Here is a 17,690-nt window from a genome sequence, read left to right as displayed (position 1 = left end):
TCCTGCACAGGAGGAAAACTGGTTGTGCTGGACAGAGTGATATATGGCTTGCCCATCTCCACCATGGTGCCTTTCTAAGTAACTCAAGATAGCTGTTTAAATTTATTTGAAAGGCAGATAGACAGTCATCTCCATCTACTGGTACACTTCCCAAATGCTAAAAAATGGCTGGGGGTAGGCCAGGCTGAAGCCAGGAGCTAGGAATTCTATCTGGATCTCCCATGTGAGTGCAGGGACCCAACTACTTGAGCCATCACCTGTTGCCTCCCAGAGTGCAAAATATCAAGAAGCTGGATCAGAAATGGAGCTGGGACTTGAACCCAGGCATTCTGACATGGGATGCAGGTGGCTCAAGAGACATCTCAACAGCTGCACCAAACGCTCCTCCCTCAAGGTGCAATGTTTGCTTCACTCTACTAAGAAGAGTAGTTACCCTTCTTACCCAAACTCCCCCATGGTGGAGGTCCATCTAATTGCTAGCCAGCCTTTCAATATCTTCTATATGTCTGATCCTACCTAAATAGGAGTTTTATATACTCCCTTTGCAAAGATGTATATACTCTGACACAAAAACACAGTTAATTTACTATCAAACCTTTCATATAACCTGGTTTTTAAAAGTTTTTTTTTTATTTATTTAATATATATTTGCACAGCAGAACAACAAAAAGACAGCCCACAATATCTAGAGCTGGGCCAGGGTGAAGCCAGAATCCCAGAACGCCATCCCTGTCTCCCACATGGGTGGCAGAGACCCACGCACAGGAGCTGTCATTTGCTGCCTCCCAGGATCCACATCACTGGATTGAAAGCCAGAGTGGGGACTCAGGATGCGGCATTCCAACCAGCATCTTAAAAACTGTTGTGCCACAACTCCCACTCTGTGTTTGTTTTTAATAGCCTTTTCCTCCAAACTACAAAATCCCCATCTTCTGTCTTTAAAAGGTAGAACCTGCCTTCCCTACAATCCCTCTGTCAATGCAATTTTCTTCCAGTGCTGACAAGGACTGAGCACAACTGTTTACCCAAAAGCTAGATTTGTAAAGAGCAAGGAATAGCCTGGTGACAAGGTTTGTCTGATGTCATCTGCTGAGCTATTTATAGGCAGAGCCTGCAGTGTCTCACCGAGCTGATTTCTGGCCATCTCTGCCCCAGGACTCCAGCCTCTAACTCCCCATGATTTCTGAAGAGCATATTGCTTTTTCCCGGGAGGAGACATTACCACATTGGCCCCAGTAGAAAATGACCTTAAATTTAGGGCAATCTCTTCAAAGCAGAGGGAATTTTTTAAATTACAAAAATTCAATCCATCATACAAAAACATTCTGTCCCTTGACCCCCGAGGAAGGATACAGACACTCCCTGCCTCACTCAGCTTTTTGTTGCTGGAGCTGGGGTTAGATAACTGTAATTAAAATTCAGTTGTTCTCTTAGCAACCCCTTCACTGCCAGCTCTCTTATAGCCTGCAATATGACTTACCTACCAGTCCAAAATTCAGAGATTTGGGATCCCAACCATCTTTCCATCTCATGTGACTAACAGTCTTACTTGGAACAGTATGCCAGTCCCAGTTATCTGTTCATTCTGATGTCTTTAACCCCATTGGAAAATGTTGTTTATTTCTAGAGGAAAAAAAAATAGGGGCCAGCTTTGTGGCACAGAGGGTAAAGCAATATCAACATCCCATATGGGTGTTCGTTCAATCCCAGCTGTTCCACTTCTGATCCAGCTCCCTGCTAATGCACCTGAGAAAGTAGCAGAAGATGGCCCAAGTGCTTGGGTCCCTGCATCCATGTGGGAGAACCTGAAGAAGCTCCTGGCTCCTGCCTTTGGACCAGCATAGGCTGCCATTGCTGCCATTGGGAGGAATGAACCAGTGGATGGAAGAGCTCGCTCGCTCTCTCGCTCTCTCTCTCTCTGTTCTTCTCTTTCTGTAAAATAACTAATTAAATAAATATTTGAAAAATTATTTAAAAAGAAAAAAATAACTATTAAGCTAGATCTGCTTCGAGCTGAAGGAGACTGGCTCTCCTTACTGTCTTTTCATGGCCCCAGCAAGACTGAAAGAACTTCTCATTCCGCTTTATCTCTAGGATCACTTGGATGGTTTGCTAATCTCAGAATTCAGAGCCTTCAATCAGAAGGCACCACGAGGAAACTGAAAGTAAAGGTTTCTGAATATGTTTATTTGGTTCACAGAAGCTTCCCACATTTAGGGAAAAAATTAGAGACCCTCTGTCAAGAGATTTCTCCTTGAAGAAATTTCTTCAAGGCAGAAAAGCTAGGCCAGGCACACTGACTCTCAGATAGCCTCATGACTGTTCAACTGTGAGGAGACCAATGGCATGCCCTGAAAGAAGCCACCTGGAGCGAGACAGCAGAGAAGTAACTCATCGAGCGATTGATTTTTATCTCCCTCAGGATTCTCTTCCAGCTGGCCCCAGGGATTGAAAGTTCTTGGACTCGGTTGCGTAGTTGGAGCTACATATCTCTTCTAAGATTCTACATCACAACATAGCCAAGGCTTTGGCAGGAAGGCAGCGTGTGGCAGTGAAAAATGCACGAGTTCAAGAGCCAGACAGATCTCAGTTCACAACCTGGCTCTGCAATCAGATGGAGGTAGGGGATCTTAAGCAAGTTGCTTAATTTCTTTGAGCCTCCAGAGGGCGAGACAGCCATTCCCAACACAGGATGAAGTGAGATATCTGAAGGCATGATGACACAAATACTGACACAGTAAGCATACAACAAATATGCCTCTCTTACCTCTCCTTTCTTCCTGAAATGTCAGCCCATCTGTGTGGGTTAACAGAAAAGCAACCGGGTCCCACCCAGTGCCACCACTAATTAGTTGTAAAATGGTACTTAATTTTTTAAATCTCCATTTTTGCATTTTGAAGATTATGATAATACCTACTGCATAAGAATGTTGTGAGAAGTACTTCTGCAGTGTATCACAAATCAGCATGGCCTAAGCTTTTTGCCATTAGTCCATGTAGCTAGACTAGGAAGTGACTGAAGTACTGTGACAATTAATAGGAGGACATTTATCACAGGGGAGCTGAGCCAAATGACCATAGTCTAGGTTGAAGAATGCCACTGCCAATGTTAAATTCTACTTTGGTAGCTGCTTGCTTTGGGAGATATTGCTTACCTTCTTGTAACACTTTTTCTATAGCCATAAAATAAGGATAATAACGACGACCCCCACTTTATAGGGCTGCCGTGAAATACCTGGCTCACAGCAGTTGGTCTACCAATGTATTCATCATTGCCATCATCATCATACCATGTGACTCTCAGGAAAAGAAAGTGAGGCTGTAGTGGAAAACGAAATGCTTTTTACTATTCATTTGGAGACAAAAGGCATCAGTTATCCAGCTGGCACAGCGAGGCCACCCCGCGGTTTATCCAGTGCTTCTGCGGCAGATCTGTAGGGAGCTCAATTGAGAGGACGTAGTTGGTGGAGTGGCCGGTGGTAGAGAGGGTGCCCCTCCGGGCACTAGTTTTGTAGACAGGACACACGTAAATGTTCTGATGCAGAAACAATGCACTCTCCCCAGGTTTCAGCCAAATGATAGGCAATGGGTCATAGAGGATTTTGGGGAGAGACTCTCCAATCTGCATTGTTTTCCTGTCCCAACGAGCACCTTCTAGGAAGAGCCCTTTTATATAGGCCCCATCTTCTGGGTTATTCTCCATGACAGATTCTTGTGTGGTTACCTGGAAGAGTGGAAAGCTATGAGTTCCGTTGCCTGCATAGGGCAGTATTAGGAGTATGGAATGCTCTGATACCCAAAGTGCAATCTGCTGCAATGTCTACTTCTGCCAGAATGCATCTCCAAGGACAGTGGAGCTTCTGTGATAATATCTCTGGCTGCCATTCACAGGCCAGGTCTGAGTCCTAGTCATCATGCTGCCCCTCTATAAGGCGGGCACAAACATGTACTATAGGAGCCAGGAGGCTACATACACTATAACTACCTAGTGACCTTGCACAAACCCCTCCCTTCTGGATCTGATCTATAAAGTGAGGGGTTAGATTCATATTCAGAGGCAGACTGGGGATGGGAGTAGGGGAAATAAAGCCTTGACTTGTGGTTTCTGTCAAATTCTGAGGTATAAAAGGCTTCTATTGTGTTTGATTTCAAACCACTAACCCACAGCCAGCTCAAAAAATTCCTAGAAATACAAAAAGTGTCTCTGATGAGCTGTGTGAGTGAGTTCCAGATATTACTATCTAGATTCAGACATTCATATACTAAAATTCCTTCAGGTAAAAGCAGACAATGGGCTGGAGAAAGACAATCCCAAGTATGTATTCGGTATCCCAAGCATGTATTTACTACTATGCCAAATGCCTCCCCCAATTTTTGTATGTTTACTCAATATCCATTACTATACAAACTCTTCTGTTAATTTTGATAAGTATGTTTTAGAGTCTCTTAGTTATTTAGTTTATTATGGTATTCAATTTGTCTTAACATAGCCCTCCAAGTCCCATCAAGATCATTCATAAACTAAATTAACAATCAACCAGTTTGTGATCTCTGGACTAGATCTCAAAGGATACACAGAATTTAAAAAACCTACAATACTGGACAGCAGTCCACTTTACCTTCCTCTCCATATGCAGACAGAGTGATAATTTGAATATTGTCTTTTCCTTTGACTTTACTCCAAGCAAAGGACTATCTGAGGGCACTAGCATTCTAGATGAAGAGTCTACCATGTTGAATAGATAGCATGGGTAGATGCTTTTTTTTTTTTTTTTTTTGGTACAATGGTGGTAGTTTTCTCTGGAAAGATTCCTTTTTATATATATAAAGACAGAGCCTTGGGAATCCTCTATTTCTGCAGGGAATAGCTTTTGGAAGCCTCTGTAAGCCATACTCATTATGACATGTATACCAACTCAGAATCATTTGGGCCTTAACACATGTAAATGTTTGAACTTATAAGGAAGTAGGCAACACTGCTTTATCTGGTTGGCCCCTTGAGCTGGCCTAGCCCAAAGCACCCCTACCTCAAATTCAAATCCAATGTGGTCAATGGGGATGGTGTATTTCCGAGCATAATTCTGAGAGATACCAGTCAAAAAAGACTGTGTGAAGTAGAATCCAGAGATCCAAAAGACCACAGGGGGCCCATTGTCAATCCATTCCTGGAGAGCCACAGAAATCAAAATTTGAATATTAAGAACACATCAAAGATAGTTCCAAGTCAGGTAATATAAACGAGTCCCATAAAGAAATAAGCTTTTCTCATTTTTCCTGAAACAGGCAGAGCCCTCTTAATTTATCTTCTTTCTTTCTATTTTTGATAAAAGGTAGAAAGACAGACATTTCCAGTTTAAGAAAAGCACAGGTTCAAGCTGGTGTCAGGGACACAACAGAGAGTGGTGGGGAATTACATGCCTTGTCTGAACTGAGCGATAGCCACATAGCTCCAGAAACAGCTGCCATGCAAGAATGTAGACCCAATGTTTTAGATTTTTCATTTTTTGCATGACAAGCATCTGAGTTTTTGTGTGTAAAAATCCAATGTTTACATACTAGCTCAAAATTTTTTTTAAATTACCAGACAGCCAAACCAAACATATCTACTGGCCAAATCTGGCCCATGAGCCACCAGTTTATGACACTTATTCTGGTTCTTGCTCCTGTCTTGTTGGGCTAGAATCTTTCCTGAGGCTTTGATAAGTCTCCCTCCTGCCCCTAGGGAAGATTGTGACCAGGTGCTTGGTCTGGGATGCTGGATGGCTTCCTGCCCTACTCCCCTTGCCTCTAATCTGCCATTTCAGAATGTCCTCTTCACCTGAATGAGCATGCCAGGTGCCCAGTTACCCTGCCTCCCAGGTACCTGGAAGAAGGCCAGGCGGGCCAGCAGGTCAGCCACGTAGCCCCCCAGCGGCTTCAGTGATGGGTAGGACTTGGACGCCCACATGGCTGGAACTTTACCCACAAGCATGCTGTTGAAGACTTCCTCCAGCTCCGAGGACATCAAGACCTGCCCTTTGATGGCTCGGCCAAGATTGATGAGGCTTCTGCGAACCACTTTGGTCAGCCTGCAAGAATAAAGGAGCTGGCTGAGCCTGGCTCCTGGGACCACCCTCCTTTCTTCCCACTTTTTCTGTTTCTTACATATTTATTCCTATTTGAAGGAGAGAGAGAAAGAGAGAGAGACAAAGACAAAGAGAGAGAGATCTTCTATCTACTGGTTCACTTCCCAAATGCCCACTCAAGGCTGAGCCTGGCTGAAGTGAAGAACCAAGAACTCAGTCCAGATCTCCCATGTCTGGCAGGGACCCAAACACTTGAGCCATCACCTGCTGCCTCCTAGGGCATTATGAGGAAGCTGGAATCAGGAGTGAAGTGAAGATTTGAACCAGACACTCTGCTAGGGAAATGCGGGCATCCCATGTTAGGTCTTAATGTCTGTACCAAATGCCTGCCCTTCCAGGGCCTCTTTCTACCCAAGTACATGGACTCCAAGTAGTGACTCTCTTAACTTCCCCTTTTAAAAGGTCAGACAACTAGTGTACAACTATTAAGTGAGGAAAAGTTAAATCACCCATTACCTTACTTCCTAAAGATAACTTTAAGACAATGTAAAATTTTTTTCCCTTTGTAAACACAAATATTTTTAACAGGATCATGCTATATTAACTTTTTGAATGTGTTCCTTTTAGCATATAGGGAATATCTTTCCAATAACTAAAGACCTAAACTGTCCTATTTAATGACTATAAAGTGTTTCATTTATTTTACTATCTCCCTAGTGTTGGAATGTATAATTTCTGTATTGTCATTATAAACAACATTTCTACGAACACTGGTCCATACCAAACTTTGAACAAATTTTAAATATATTCCTATTTAATGAATTTCTGGGTCAAAGGGCATGCACAGTGTTAGGGCTGTTGGTGCACATTGCCAGAGTTATTCTTTTTATAGACTATGAGGTGCAACACCCAAGAAAAGGCAACTGAAGGGCAGTCTGGGAGATGCCAAGATCATCTGCCTCTCTTTTCTGGCCTCTGTGGTTTGAGGTTTAGCCAAACCCTGAGGGAAGTCACCTGAGGGTGCCAAAGAATCTTCCAGCAGAGAGAGCCTGTCATCTCTGAAGGCCCACAGAATCTCAGCTGAATGGACACAGGAAGGACCAAGGGCAAAAAATAAAATTTTAAAAAGGAGTCCCTGGATGTGCATCCATAGAACCTTCACATAGAGTTAAGTTCAGGTTGAAACATCTGGTGCATGTGTGCTGATGAGTCATGGGGCAAAGCCACTCACTACCTTGAGGGATCACACCGCACAGCTCTTTTACACCTAAGCTCCTACTTGCAAAAAAAATTTTTTTTCTATTATTAAAACGATGAACTATGAACAACTTTTCTAGGTTTTAATATCCAAAGAAGGAACACATTCTCCTTAATTAGAATGGTCACATAATCATCCTGGGCTTCGCATACCAGTGGAAGAACAGGCAAGAAAAGGTAATAGGGGAGAATATCAGAGTGATTAACTTTGACCGTCACTGGAAAATAAGATTGCTATTACCCTGTTCTCTCGTATTTCAGTGGCCAGTGGAAGGCTAGTGAACAGGCCTGCAACCACCAAGGGAAGAGCTCCAGTGGCCACAAGGGAGAATGGGTAGCAGAGGAGGGAAGCCACTAGGCCCAGTGTGTGATTGGACAAGGGGGAACTACACCCCCTCAAGCCAGGATGAATTTTCTCAACTGCAAAATTGTGTGTTCTGAATGAGGACCATGCGTAGTGCAAGAATCCCTGTGTGTCACAAAGGCTCAGTAACCATGGCTCTAATAACAACTTTTACCATGGGCCTGTGCTTGGCACTGGTTTAAACCTGACTTTACAGATGTCACATGAGTGAGTGGGAGAGAATGAACAGAGGGAGCAGTGTCGCTGTGAGCCAACACATCCTGGGGTGGCCCTCTTTGTATCTCTCCCCATGGGCTGGGCAAACCACTTCCACTGCATAGCAACCCCCTATCAAGCATCCTTCTCAACCACTGCCCAATAGATCCTACCCCTCACACTCCCAACTCCCAGGATCCGGCAAGATCATCCAGCCCACCTGTTGAATCTGATGATTTCCTGCCTTAGGACTGTGTTCATGGATTCCTCATAGACCACCGGGTACAACCTCATGATCTCTTCCAGGTTAAAGTCGTTAGGAAGCTTGGAGAGTATGTCCTGGGCCAGCTCCTCAACCACTTCCTTAAAGTGTAGGCAGTAGAGATGCAAATGAGAAACAAGACCTAGAGGCCATGGCTTATCCTGGGTAAACCTGAAGTGGTGAGCATCTATCCTTGTAAACATTCTGCTAGGCCTTCCTGAGAAGTCGCCCTACAGATGCCCATTCTGCCTTTGGAGGTGGGGGTAGGGTAGAAGGAGAGCACTTATTACACCTGCAGCCTTGAGGAGAATATCTCCTTGGCCCAGAAAGTGAAAGCGCTCAGCAATGAGAGCCCTGCTTTCACCCCTGGAGCGGAGGCCTGAGGAGCAGGCAGGAAATTCCTGCTTAAGTAAATGGCCTCAGGGTAGCACTGAACTCTGCAAAATGCCTCCTGTCTTCAAGGTCACTCCTTCAAGGTCTGTTCTCAGCCAGCCCCTTAGAACCAGCTCCTGGTGTGGACAGGACTTCCTCGGTGCCAGTGACACTGGGGAAGGCAGCAGAGAACATTCCTCAGCGAGGAACAAGAGAAGCCCTGGCTTAGCCATATAGGAAGGGGGATAGGTTCAGAGAACCAAAGAGGAGTAAGGCCTAGGTATGGGGGATCCAAACCACTCTGCCATCCTGAGGATCTGGAAAACTGGAACATATACTTCTTTTCCTCTTCCCACTGAGAGGGGTCCACCCCTACATTGAGGCACACCAACCAGGCCAGTTTAACATCATACCAGTTACCACTTATGACACTGTGAACCAAACCAAGAAACTCAGTTAGCAAGATCTGCACCTGAGAGGGGGTGACCACGAGAAAAAGGGTGGGAGAGAAAGGGGGTAGTGGAGTCAGGAGACATGGTTTGGGGGCTGGCTCTGCCTCTGATTTTCTGAAGAACTTGAAGCTGGTCCTTCCTCTCTCAAGATTTGTTTCTCTCTCATTTGTAGACTGAGGAGGCAGGCTGCATCCAAAGCTTCACAAAGTGTGGTCTGGGAACCGCTAGAAGTCCTCAGAATGCTTTTAGGTATTTCCAGGACATGGAATAAATAAGACTGAATCACACAGTGAGAAAGTTACTATCTTCAAGTTTTGACTCTCCTTTTTCCCTTTTCATGCCACTCAGAGGGGGAGTCTCAAGTCAGTGCTAATAAACAGTTCTGAGACACTCCTTATCTTTCTCCTTTGAACAGGAAGCCAGCAAGGCTGAGGTCAGCTCAGGGGCTTTGGCCAGCAGCAGCATCTGAGAATTCCAGAACTGCTTAGCTTTGATTTTCTTTTGTGATATCATGACTTTATGGAAATGACATTGGCTTTCCACTTACAGCTCTAATGTGCAGATTTTTTCTTTCAATAAATGTTTCAAAGCAAAATAGAGCTAGTTTTAAAATACATTAACAGAATAAACCATGAAGGTTATACACGAATGGTGGACAAATTGGGAATACTGGTTCCCTTTCAGCCTTATTTAAGGACTCTAAGCAGTAAGACGAGAACACTTGCTCCCCCACCCCACCAGGGGTCTGCCAGGCCTCTGCTTTTCTGCCTTCTTGGTCACCACCCACAATCCTGGGTGCCCACAAGATAGAAAACTTCCAGAGACTGGATGATGTCTCCTGCCCCAAGTTAGTTACCTGAGGGGATTTGCCACTCCCTCCTGACTGTCTAGGGAGGGTCAGCAGCACCCCTTGAAAGAGCTGGTTGGTTTCCTGGTTGTCCTTGGTGATGTCAGCATTCTCGTGGAGGCCAAACACTTCCGGATGGGCTGTGATGGGGAGGGTCCTGAGATATTCGATATAAGACTAGGAAAGAAATCTTCAGTTGACATAGGCACAGCGTCCCTGGGGTCCCACAGATGGCTCGGGGCTTAGCTGGACCCAACCCAAACAGGAGTCACAGTGTCACAGCCACTTCCCAACACACACACACAGACTAAGTGAACACATCCCAAGTTCTTCCTCATATAGTTTTCAGGGAAGTGAGTGTGGTGTGAAGGTGGATAGGGCTGAACATCTCCCCTACTACCCCTGGCTTCCTCTCTGTTCTCCCAGTACTGTTGGCTTTGGAGTCAAGCAGCACCTTCCTTCTTCCACTGATACCATGGACCCAATATTTAAAGACTTTGTCTAACAAACACTCAGTATTCATTAAACAGTAACAATGTCTCCCTTGTGGGCTTTCTGGAATTTTGGAAATAACTTATGGATCCAAGTCAGGAAGCCCAAGGCTCCTGTGCTCTCCTTGGCTACCCTGTAATCTGTAGCCTGTAGCCTGATAGAGACCACTGAGCCCCTCTCCTGGTAGGAGACAGCCCCCCTTCACCTGGTAGGAGCCATGAGGAGGAATGTAGTAGGTTTCTCCAGGAGCAAGGTAGTAATGGTCCTGCTCAATTTCCTTGCAGTAGAATGTGGACAGAAGGGACAGCAGGAGACGCCTGTCTTTGTCATCAGTCACTCTGCCTCCATAATTACATTCCCCTGGGGACAACCAACAGAGAAAGAAGTTGAGCCCAGGGAGGTCATAATAAACTCTGCTGGGATGAAGAGCTCTGCTGGGATGCAGGGTTGCTGAAGTCAGGCTTAGCTGGGATGAGAAGGCCTTTTGGCATTATGTTGCTACAAAAATAATGTACATTCACAATATTTGAAATTAGAAAAGAAAGACAAACTAAAACTATATGATAATCAAGAATTCCACCAAGGATAACTATTAATATGTAGTTATATTTCTGTATATATGTGTATATATATGTTAAAAGCATTACAAAAATGTGGTTTAGGGAAAGGACTTTGATATGACAGAATTCTCGCTCTACCACTTAATAACAGCTTTTCATTGGCCAATACGTGGAGGTAATTGAAGTACCCAGCTTATAAGGTTGTGGCTAAAACCAAGATATGCTTCTAAAGCATTGAGCATGATGTTTAGCACATAGAGTATTCAATTAATTACAACTGCGACTACATACACGTCAGAAGATTGAGGCCATCCTATATACAGTGCTTTGGCATATGACTTTCCTCATCCTATTCTACCTGCTCATCATTAAAACCATTCTCTGAGACTGGGGTTTCTAAATTCAGATTTCTACACAAATAATTTTGGGAGAGGACATCACATCCTGCTCATCAACTCTGACACACTTGCTAGCCGGTCCAGATTTCATAGTATTAGTGCATGTAGGTGCTGCCTAGTATTCGATAGTTGAGGTCAACACACTAGGTCTGCACGGGAAAAAATGTGTGCATGTGCTCATGTACCAGGGTTCCCTAAAGGGTAGACTTGTTCTCAGTTTCAAGCATTCCAGGAAGAGGTGGGTCTACAGACAGGAGGCAGAAAGACCCAAGCTGCGGAGACAAGGGGCCTCGGGTTCTCTTGCTCCTAACTTGGAAGAGTCTCCATTGTCTTGGAGTGGATCCTTGTATCCACTTAAGGGAGAATTAAAGGACTAACAGAAAGCCCATTTTAATTAACTTAGCTCTACAGAAGCTGCTACCTTGAGCCAGACCATCTAGAGATCTGGAGCTCTCCCTGTTGAGATCTCTGGGCTTTTAGCAATGTTTGGCTTGAACATTACAGCTTGTTTCAGCTGTAAGTGGGTTTATGACAGTACCTGAATAACAATATTAAAGAAAGAATGGTCTCCTCTCCCAATAATTCAACACAGTGCTAAAGGGCATCCAAGAGGAACTCCCGGTGAGGGTAGATTTCAAGCACACAGCAGTGGTACAAGGTCCTACACCACTCCCTCATCAGCAAGTTTTCCTTCAGGAGATACCCTTCTCGGTTTAATGTTGATGGAGGAAATTTCATTTCTTTATAGCTACATACATGTTAATTTAAAATTTTTTTTCATTAACTTATTTGAAAGGCATAGAGGGACAGATAGATGGACAGAGATCTCCCATCTGCTGGTTCACTCCTCAAGTGCTTGCAACAGCTAGGGCTGGGCTAGGCCAAAGCCAAGAGTCTGGAACTAAATCTGGATTTTCTACATGGGAGGAAGGGACTCAACTTGAGCCATTACCTGCTGGCACCCAAGGTGTGCATTAGCTAGAATCAGGAATGGAGCCAGGACTCGAACCTAGGTACTCTGACATGTGACATGGGCATCCCAAGTGGTGTCTTAGCTGCCATGCCAAATGCCTGCCCCTTTACATCTGTATTTTTATAGCAAGAGTGCAAGTTCCTGGAGTGGCCAGGATATGCCTTATACCTTTACTAAATTCTCTATTGTCCCTGCTACAGCACTAAGAACCAGATGATGAATGATGACTTAAGCCCATCTGACTCCATAACCACTCTGTAAATTGTATCTGTTTCTTTGGTTAGTGTTAGTAGAGAGTTCTGATGACCACTTATATCTGGTTCTTCTTTCCTTCCAGGTACATATAGAAAGATTATACTTCTCTATGCCTCTTATAGTGGAGCTAAGTGACAAGTTCTTACACATTTATGTCTAGTGTGAGCCCTTCAGTGCAACCCCTCTCCCTCTGTCCATGACTACGTAAGTGTATGTTGAGATGGTGAACCTTTGCTAACTGTGCTCCTGATGATAGCTACAATGAGCAGAGATCCCTGTCAATTCATATTGATCTTTTGCAGTCAGCTAGAAATGGACTTTTGGGGCCAGTGTTGTCGTGCAGTGGGTTAAGCCTCCACCTGTAATGCTAGCATCCCATATGAGCATTGGGTTGAGTCCTGGCTACTCTGCTTCTGATCTGGTCCCCTGCTGGTGGATCTGGGAAGGAAGCAGAAGATGGCCAAGCAGCTGGGTCTCTGCCACCATGTGAGAGACCCAGATGAAGTTCCCAGGCTTCTGGCTTAGGCCTGGCCTAGCCCTACTCATTGCAGCCATTTGGGGAGTGAACAAGTAGATGAAGATCTTTCTCTTGCTTTCCATCTCTCTATAACTCTGGCCTTCAAATAAGTAAAATAAATCTTAAAAATAGAAAGAAAATGGACCTTTGATGTCTTACATTAATGAGATCAGGGAACTATTTTTACCTCAGCTTAACTTAACTATTCGTTACACCATGCTGATGGCAGAGTTGGAAAGGGACTATCCTTGGTTGGTACATACAGCAGGGGTGGGCTGCTTTATGATCTGCAGCTAGTCCTCTATGAAGACCACATCACAGGGAAATTAGGCATGCATTCCATGGGCTGAAGAGAAGTCCTCTCATGGTCTGGAATGATAGCAATATGGCCCACTTCTTTGAAGAATGTCTTGCACCAGACTAAGATCCACTGAATTCGTACTGTCTGTCCATGGGTTTTGTTTTGGGGAACACTGTACTGTGATAAGGTCAGTGTGACTTCTATAACTGAACTTAATTGCTCTAAAGCAGGGTCTGTCAGCCTTGGCACTATTAGCATGTGGACTGCACAACTCCATGTTGTGGAGGCTGTGCATTGTAGGAGTTTCACAGCATCCTTGACCTCTATTCGCCAGATGCCAGCAGCGATCCCCTTTAGTTGTAACAACCAAAAACATCTCCAGACATGGCCCCTATCCCTTAGGCGACCCAATGACCCACAGCTGAGAGCTAGTTTCTTCTCTGGAAATCAAGGTTCGCAACACAAAGTTCACAGGATTGTGTGAAGACTCACTGCACTGATCACCTGCATAAAGTGCCTGCCACACACCTGAGAAAAGGATTCATCCCAACACGTGGATTTGTGTGTGATCTTGAGGATGCCTCTGTTTCTCTACTGGGCTACATTTTTACCTTTAGCCAGTATATTCCATTTATTTATCACGTCCCTATTCTGTCTCCTGCCTCTGGGTCTGCATGAGATGGTCCTTGACAGCATCAAGCAAGTTGTACACATTGGCATTCTTCTGTATTATGCACTAGTACATGTTGTGCAACTAATAAAAGGTTGCTGGTTGATTGCTTTAGTGTAAAAACAACTAGTTTCTTTTGCTCACCCCTTTCTTCTTCGATTTGTAAAATACCTACTCATTCCCTCAAAACTCATTCCCTCAAAAATTTTCCAGGACCATATCCCTTCCACCCCAAGATTTACATGTGCTGTCTTTCTACTTTATAAATGTTTTTGTTATTGAATTTATCACTCACATTATCATTTATTTCTTACATAGGGATTCGGTCTTAATTTTTTTTTTTTTTTTTTTTACAATACCCAGCATGACGATCAGCATTCATAAGAGCTCAGTGTTTGTTGAATGAGTGAATGGAGACAGGAGTGGAATATAATGCTGGAAGTTTACAGCAACAAGGCTTCTCCCATAAATACCTGTCAGGTAGGTCAGGGCATCAAATGGCACCTCCTTGTAGTCATTGAGAAACATCTGAATCTGCCGCATACTAATCCTTAGGTCAGATTCATTGAATTCATAAGGAATATTCCAACCTACATGAGACAGAGAAGAATTAGAGGCATCAGTGCTGAGGGCTCTTAAATCCCACTCAGAGACTGAGCCAGTGGAGTTAAGCATCATTATGGATCAAGAGCCTCTTTCAGCCCCATGAATATGATCATGCATCAGGCCTACTATTAGCCTTGACGTTTATTGCCAATGTGGGAGCCATTCTGCAGGAGAAAACATCCATCCTAAAATCAATTTCCAATGGGTCTCCCCATTTGTTAAGGAAGATGTTAACATCCTGGGATTTATGGAATGAGAATTATTCAGCCTGGCTGGAATACTGTGGTAATGCACAGAGTTCCAAAAATAACACCAAAACATAGCTAGGAAGCAGTACTTATGACTGAACAACAGAAATGTTTGTTTTGAGAATTCTCCTCTGTGGGATCATGGGAGAACTGGATGGCCAGCCTTAAAGGAACTTCTATTTGCATTTCCAAGAGTATAATGATAAATGCACAGGGGGCCAGACAAGTGACATAAATGTGTGAACCAAGCATGATATAGCAGACGTAAGGGTATAGTTGGGACCTATGACCTACATAGTTTCATTTCCTCCTAAACATTCATATTCAAATTAAAAATACAGCTAAAATAATAAAACTCGTGTGCCGGAAAACAAAGCACAACTGCTCAGTTGGCTGTAAGCCAAACTATTTGCATGGATTTCTAGAGGTCTGGTATGGATAGAAAAATGGTAGAAGAGAATGTGATGTATCAAATGCAGGTGCAGAGGGAGTGTTCCCAGAGGCTATCTCATCCTCCATGCTCAGTGGAGCTAACTGGGTGTGAAGGCAGAAGGAAGGAAGAAGATGACCAGAAAGAAACCCCCAACCTAACCCAAAAGAACTGGTAAGAATTCCCCGCAGTGGTCACCTAAAGGCTATTAAACAGAACCAGATATCACCACAGGTGACAGAAAGGTAATATAACCATAACACCTGGATGATAAGTTAGGCCATACAGAGGTAACAGTAATACATTTTAAAAAAAAAATTTTTTGAGAAGCAGCACAGACAAATGGCCCAGGTGTATTTCTGTCTTTCATTATTGTGCACATGTAAAGAGAGCTACCTGAAAGGTTACAAATCGCCTGGTGACAACTCCCTGGAGAACTGTCATTGTGTCGTTGTGCATGAGACAGCAAATACATGCCAAGGGGAAGTGGGGAAGTGCCTCCAGTCCGCTCATTATCACATTACTTCAGTAATTAGGGGACCTCTGATTTTCCTGATATTGACACTGACCTGGTTGTAGGGTTGCCAGATTTAGCAAATAAAAATACAGGATACTCAGTGGAATTTTTATTTCAGATAAATGACAGGTCACATTTAGTCTAAATATATACCAAATATTGCAAGGAATCTACTTATATTGTATTTTACCAACAACTGTATCTGAGTGCCAAACAGCACACACTTTGTAAACTCACCTCCCTCCATCTGCCTGTGATCCCTCCCCCAGGCAACCCAGGTGTACTGTCATGACTCACCTAGGGGTCCAAAATTTCTTCTCTCCTGAACAATGGCATGGAAGAAGCAAAGGCCAAACAATAGCTTTTGCCACATCACTGGCTTTGCACAGCTTTGGAAAAACACGGGGTCTGAGATGGGATCATTGAGGTAGGAACGTAAAAGGTTGGCCCGGAGCCCCTTGGGGGGCTCATTGGTCATTTTGATCCCATTCTGAAGAATGCTGACTGGAAACTTCTCTGATGGATAGCTGGTTAACCAGAGTCTGGAAGAACAGTGGATTCAAATATGTATAGCAAATGCAAAGTTATATTACAAAATAGTAATAGACAAAAACAGCTACGATTTATTAAGCATACTAAATGCAAAACTCATGCTAAGAATTTAATATATGTTTTCTCATTTCCTTTAATCCTCATAGCTACCCTAGGAGAAGGGACTAACTATCCCCTTTTGCCAGTGAGGAAACAGGGACATGGAGAGGTCAGGTAGGCCTTTTCAAGGCCGGCGCCGTGGCTCAACAGGCTAATCCTCCGCCTTGCGGCGCCGGCACACCGGGTTCTAGTCCCGGTCAGGGCGCCGGATGCTGTCCCGGTTGCCCCTCTTCCAGGCCAGCTCTCTGCTATGGCCCGGGAGTGCAGTGGAGGATGGCCCAAGTGCTTGGGCCCTGCATCCCATGGGAGACCAGGAGAAGCACCTGGCTCCTGGCTTCGAATCAGTGCGGTGCGCCAGCCGCAGAGCCCCAGCCGCGGCGGCCATTGGAAGGTGAACCAACGGCAAAAGGAAGACCTTTCTCTCTGTCTCTCTCTCTCACTCTCCACTCTGCCTGTCAAAAAAAAAAAAAAAAAAAAAAAAAAAGAGGACATATCACTTAGAAGTGAACTCAGGATTCTCTGACTTCAAAGCCCTTGCTCTTTAGCCCCTGTCAGACTGTCTTAGCATCCACTATGGGCAAAATACTATATCAGGCACCACAGAAGTGACTGAAGGGAACAAAGCATTGTTCCAGCTTCCCAGCTACTCACAGCCTTGTTGCAATAAAGGAAATGGGAGCCAAGCAAGGGATAAAAGACAAGCCCACGGGATGCTATGGCACAAGGCTTTAGAAAATCAAAACCACAGGGAGGGAAGAAAATAATAGGCTATGAGGGGCCTAAAGGAAGAAGAGGTTTTAATGGGATGGAGACTGCCAAGCATGCAGAAGAGCAAAAGTTGGCAAATTATGGCCAGGGAGCTCAATCCAGTCCAGCCCATTTTTTGTAAATGGTTTTATTGGAACACAATGACTCTTCATTTATATATTGTCTATGGCTGCTTTCATCTTACAACAACAGAGTTGAATAGTAGGAACAGAGACACCTGGTGTGCAAAGCTTAACATATAAACTATCTGGCCCTTTATAGAAAATGTGCTGAGACCTGTCATAAAGGACATGGTATTTTAAATGAGCCTTGAAAATATGGAGAATTTATTTCTTTAAAATACAGAAGTTGGAGCTGGCATCATAGCACAGCAGGCTAAGTCACTGCTTGCAAATGCCTCCATCTCATATTGGAGTGCCAATTCAAGTCCTGGATGTTCTACTTCCAATCCAGCTAACTGCTGATGCATCTGGGAAATTTTCTGCCGCAG

General features: G+C 44.2%; 1 protein-coding gene across 1 annotated transcript in view; it reads right to left on the bottom strand.

Moving 5' to 3' along the window:
• Positions 1-3,285: 3,285 nt before the first annotated feature.
• The window catches only part of DNAH3 (dynein axonemal heavy chain 3), a 176,547-nt gene continuing 162,142 nt past the window's right edge, over positions 3,286-17,690 (bottom strand). The window contains exons 54-61 of the mRNA XM_062180013.1: positions 16,079-16,323; positions 14,454-14,570; positions 10,512-10,666; positions 9,824-9,991; positions 8,102-8,244; positions 5,864-6,068; positions 5,028-5,165; positions 3,286-3,724 (exon numbers count right to left, since the gene is read on the bottom strand). Of these exons, the coding sequence (XP_062035997.1) occupies positions 3,371-3,724; positions 5,028-5,165; positions 5,864-6,068; positions 8,102-8,244; positions 9,824-9,991; positions 10,512-10,666; positions 14,454-14,570; positions 16,079-16,323 (1,525 nt within the window). The 3' untranslated portion in view covers positions 3,286-3,370. The remainder of the gene's footprint in view (positions 3,725-5,027; positions 5,166-5,863; positions 6,069-8,101; positions 8,245-9,823; positions 9,992-10,511; positions 10,667-14,453; positions 14,571-16,078; positions 16,324-17,690) is intronic.

Source organism: Lepus europaeus, chromosome 21, assembly GCF_033115175.1.
Source record: "Lepus europaeus isolate LE1 chromosome 21, mLepTim1.pri, whole genome shotgun sequence".
Taxonomy (NCBI): domain Eukaryota; kingdom Metazoa; phylum Chordata; class Mammalia; order Lagomorpha; family Leporidae; genus Lepus; species Lepus europaeus.
Note: the sequence above shows the minus strand (reverse complement) of the source record. Positions and strands in the feature narration are given on the sequence as shown.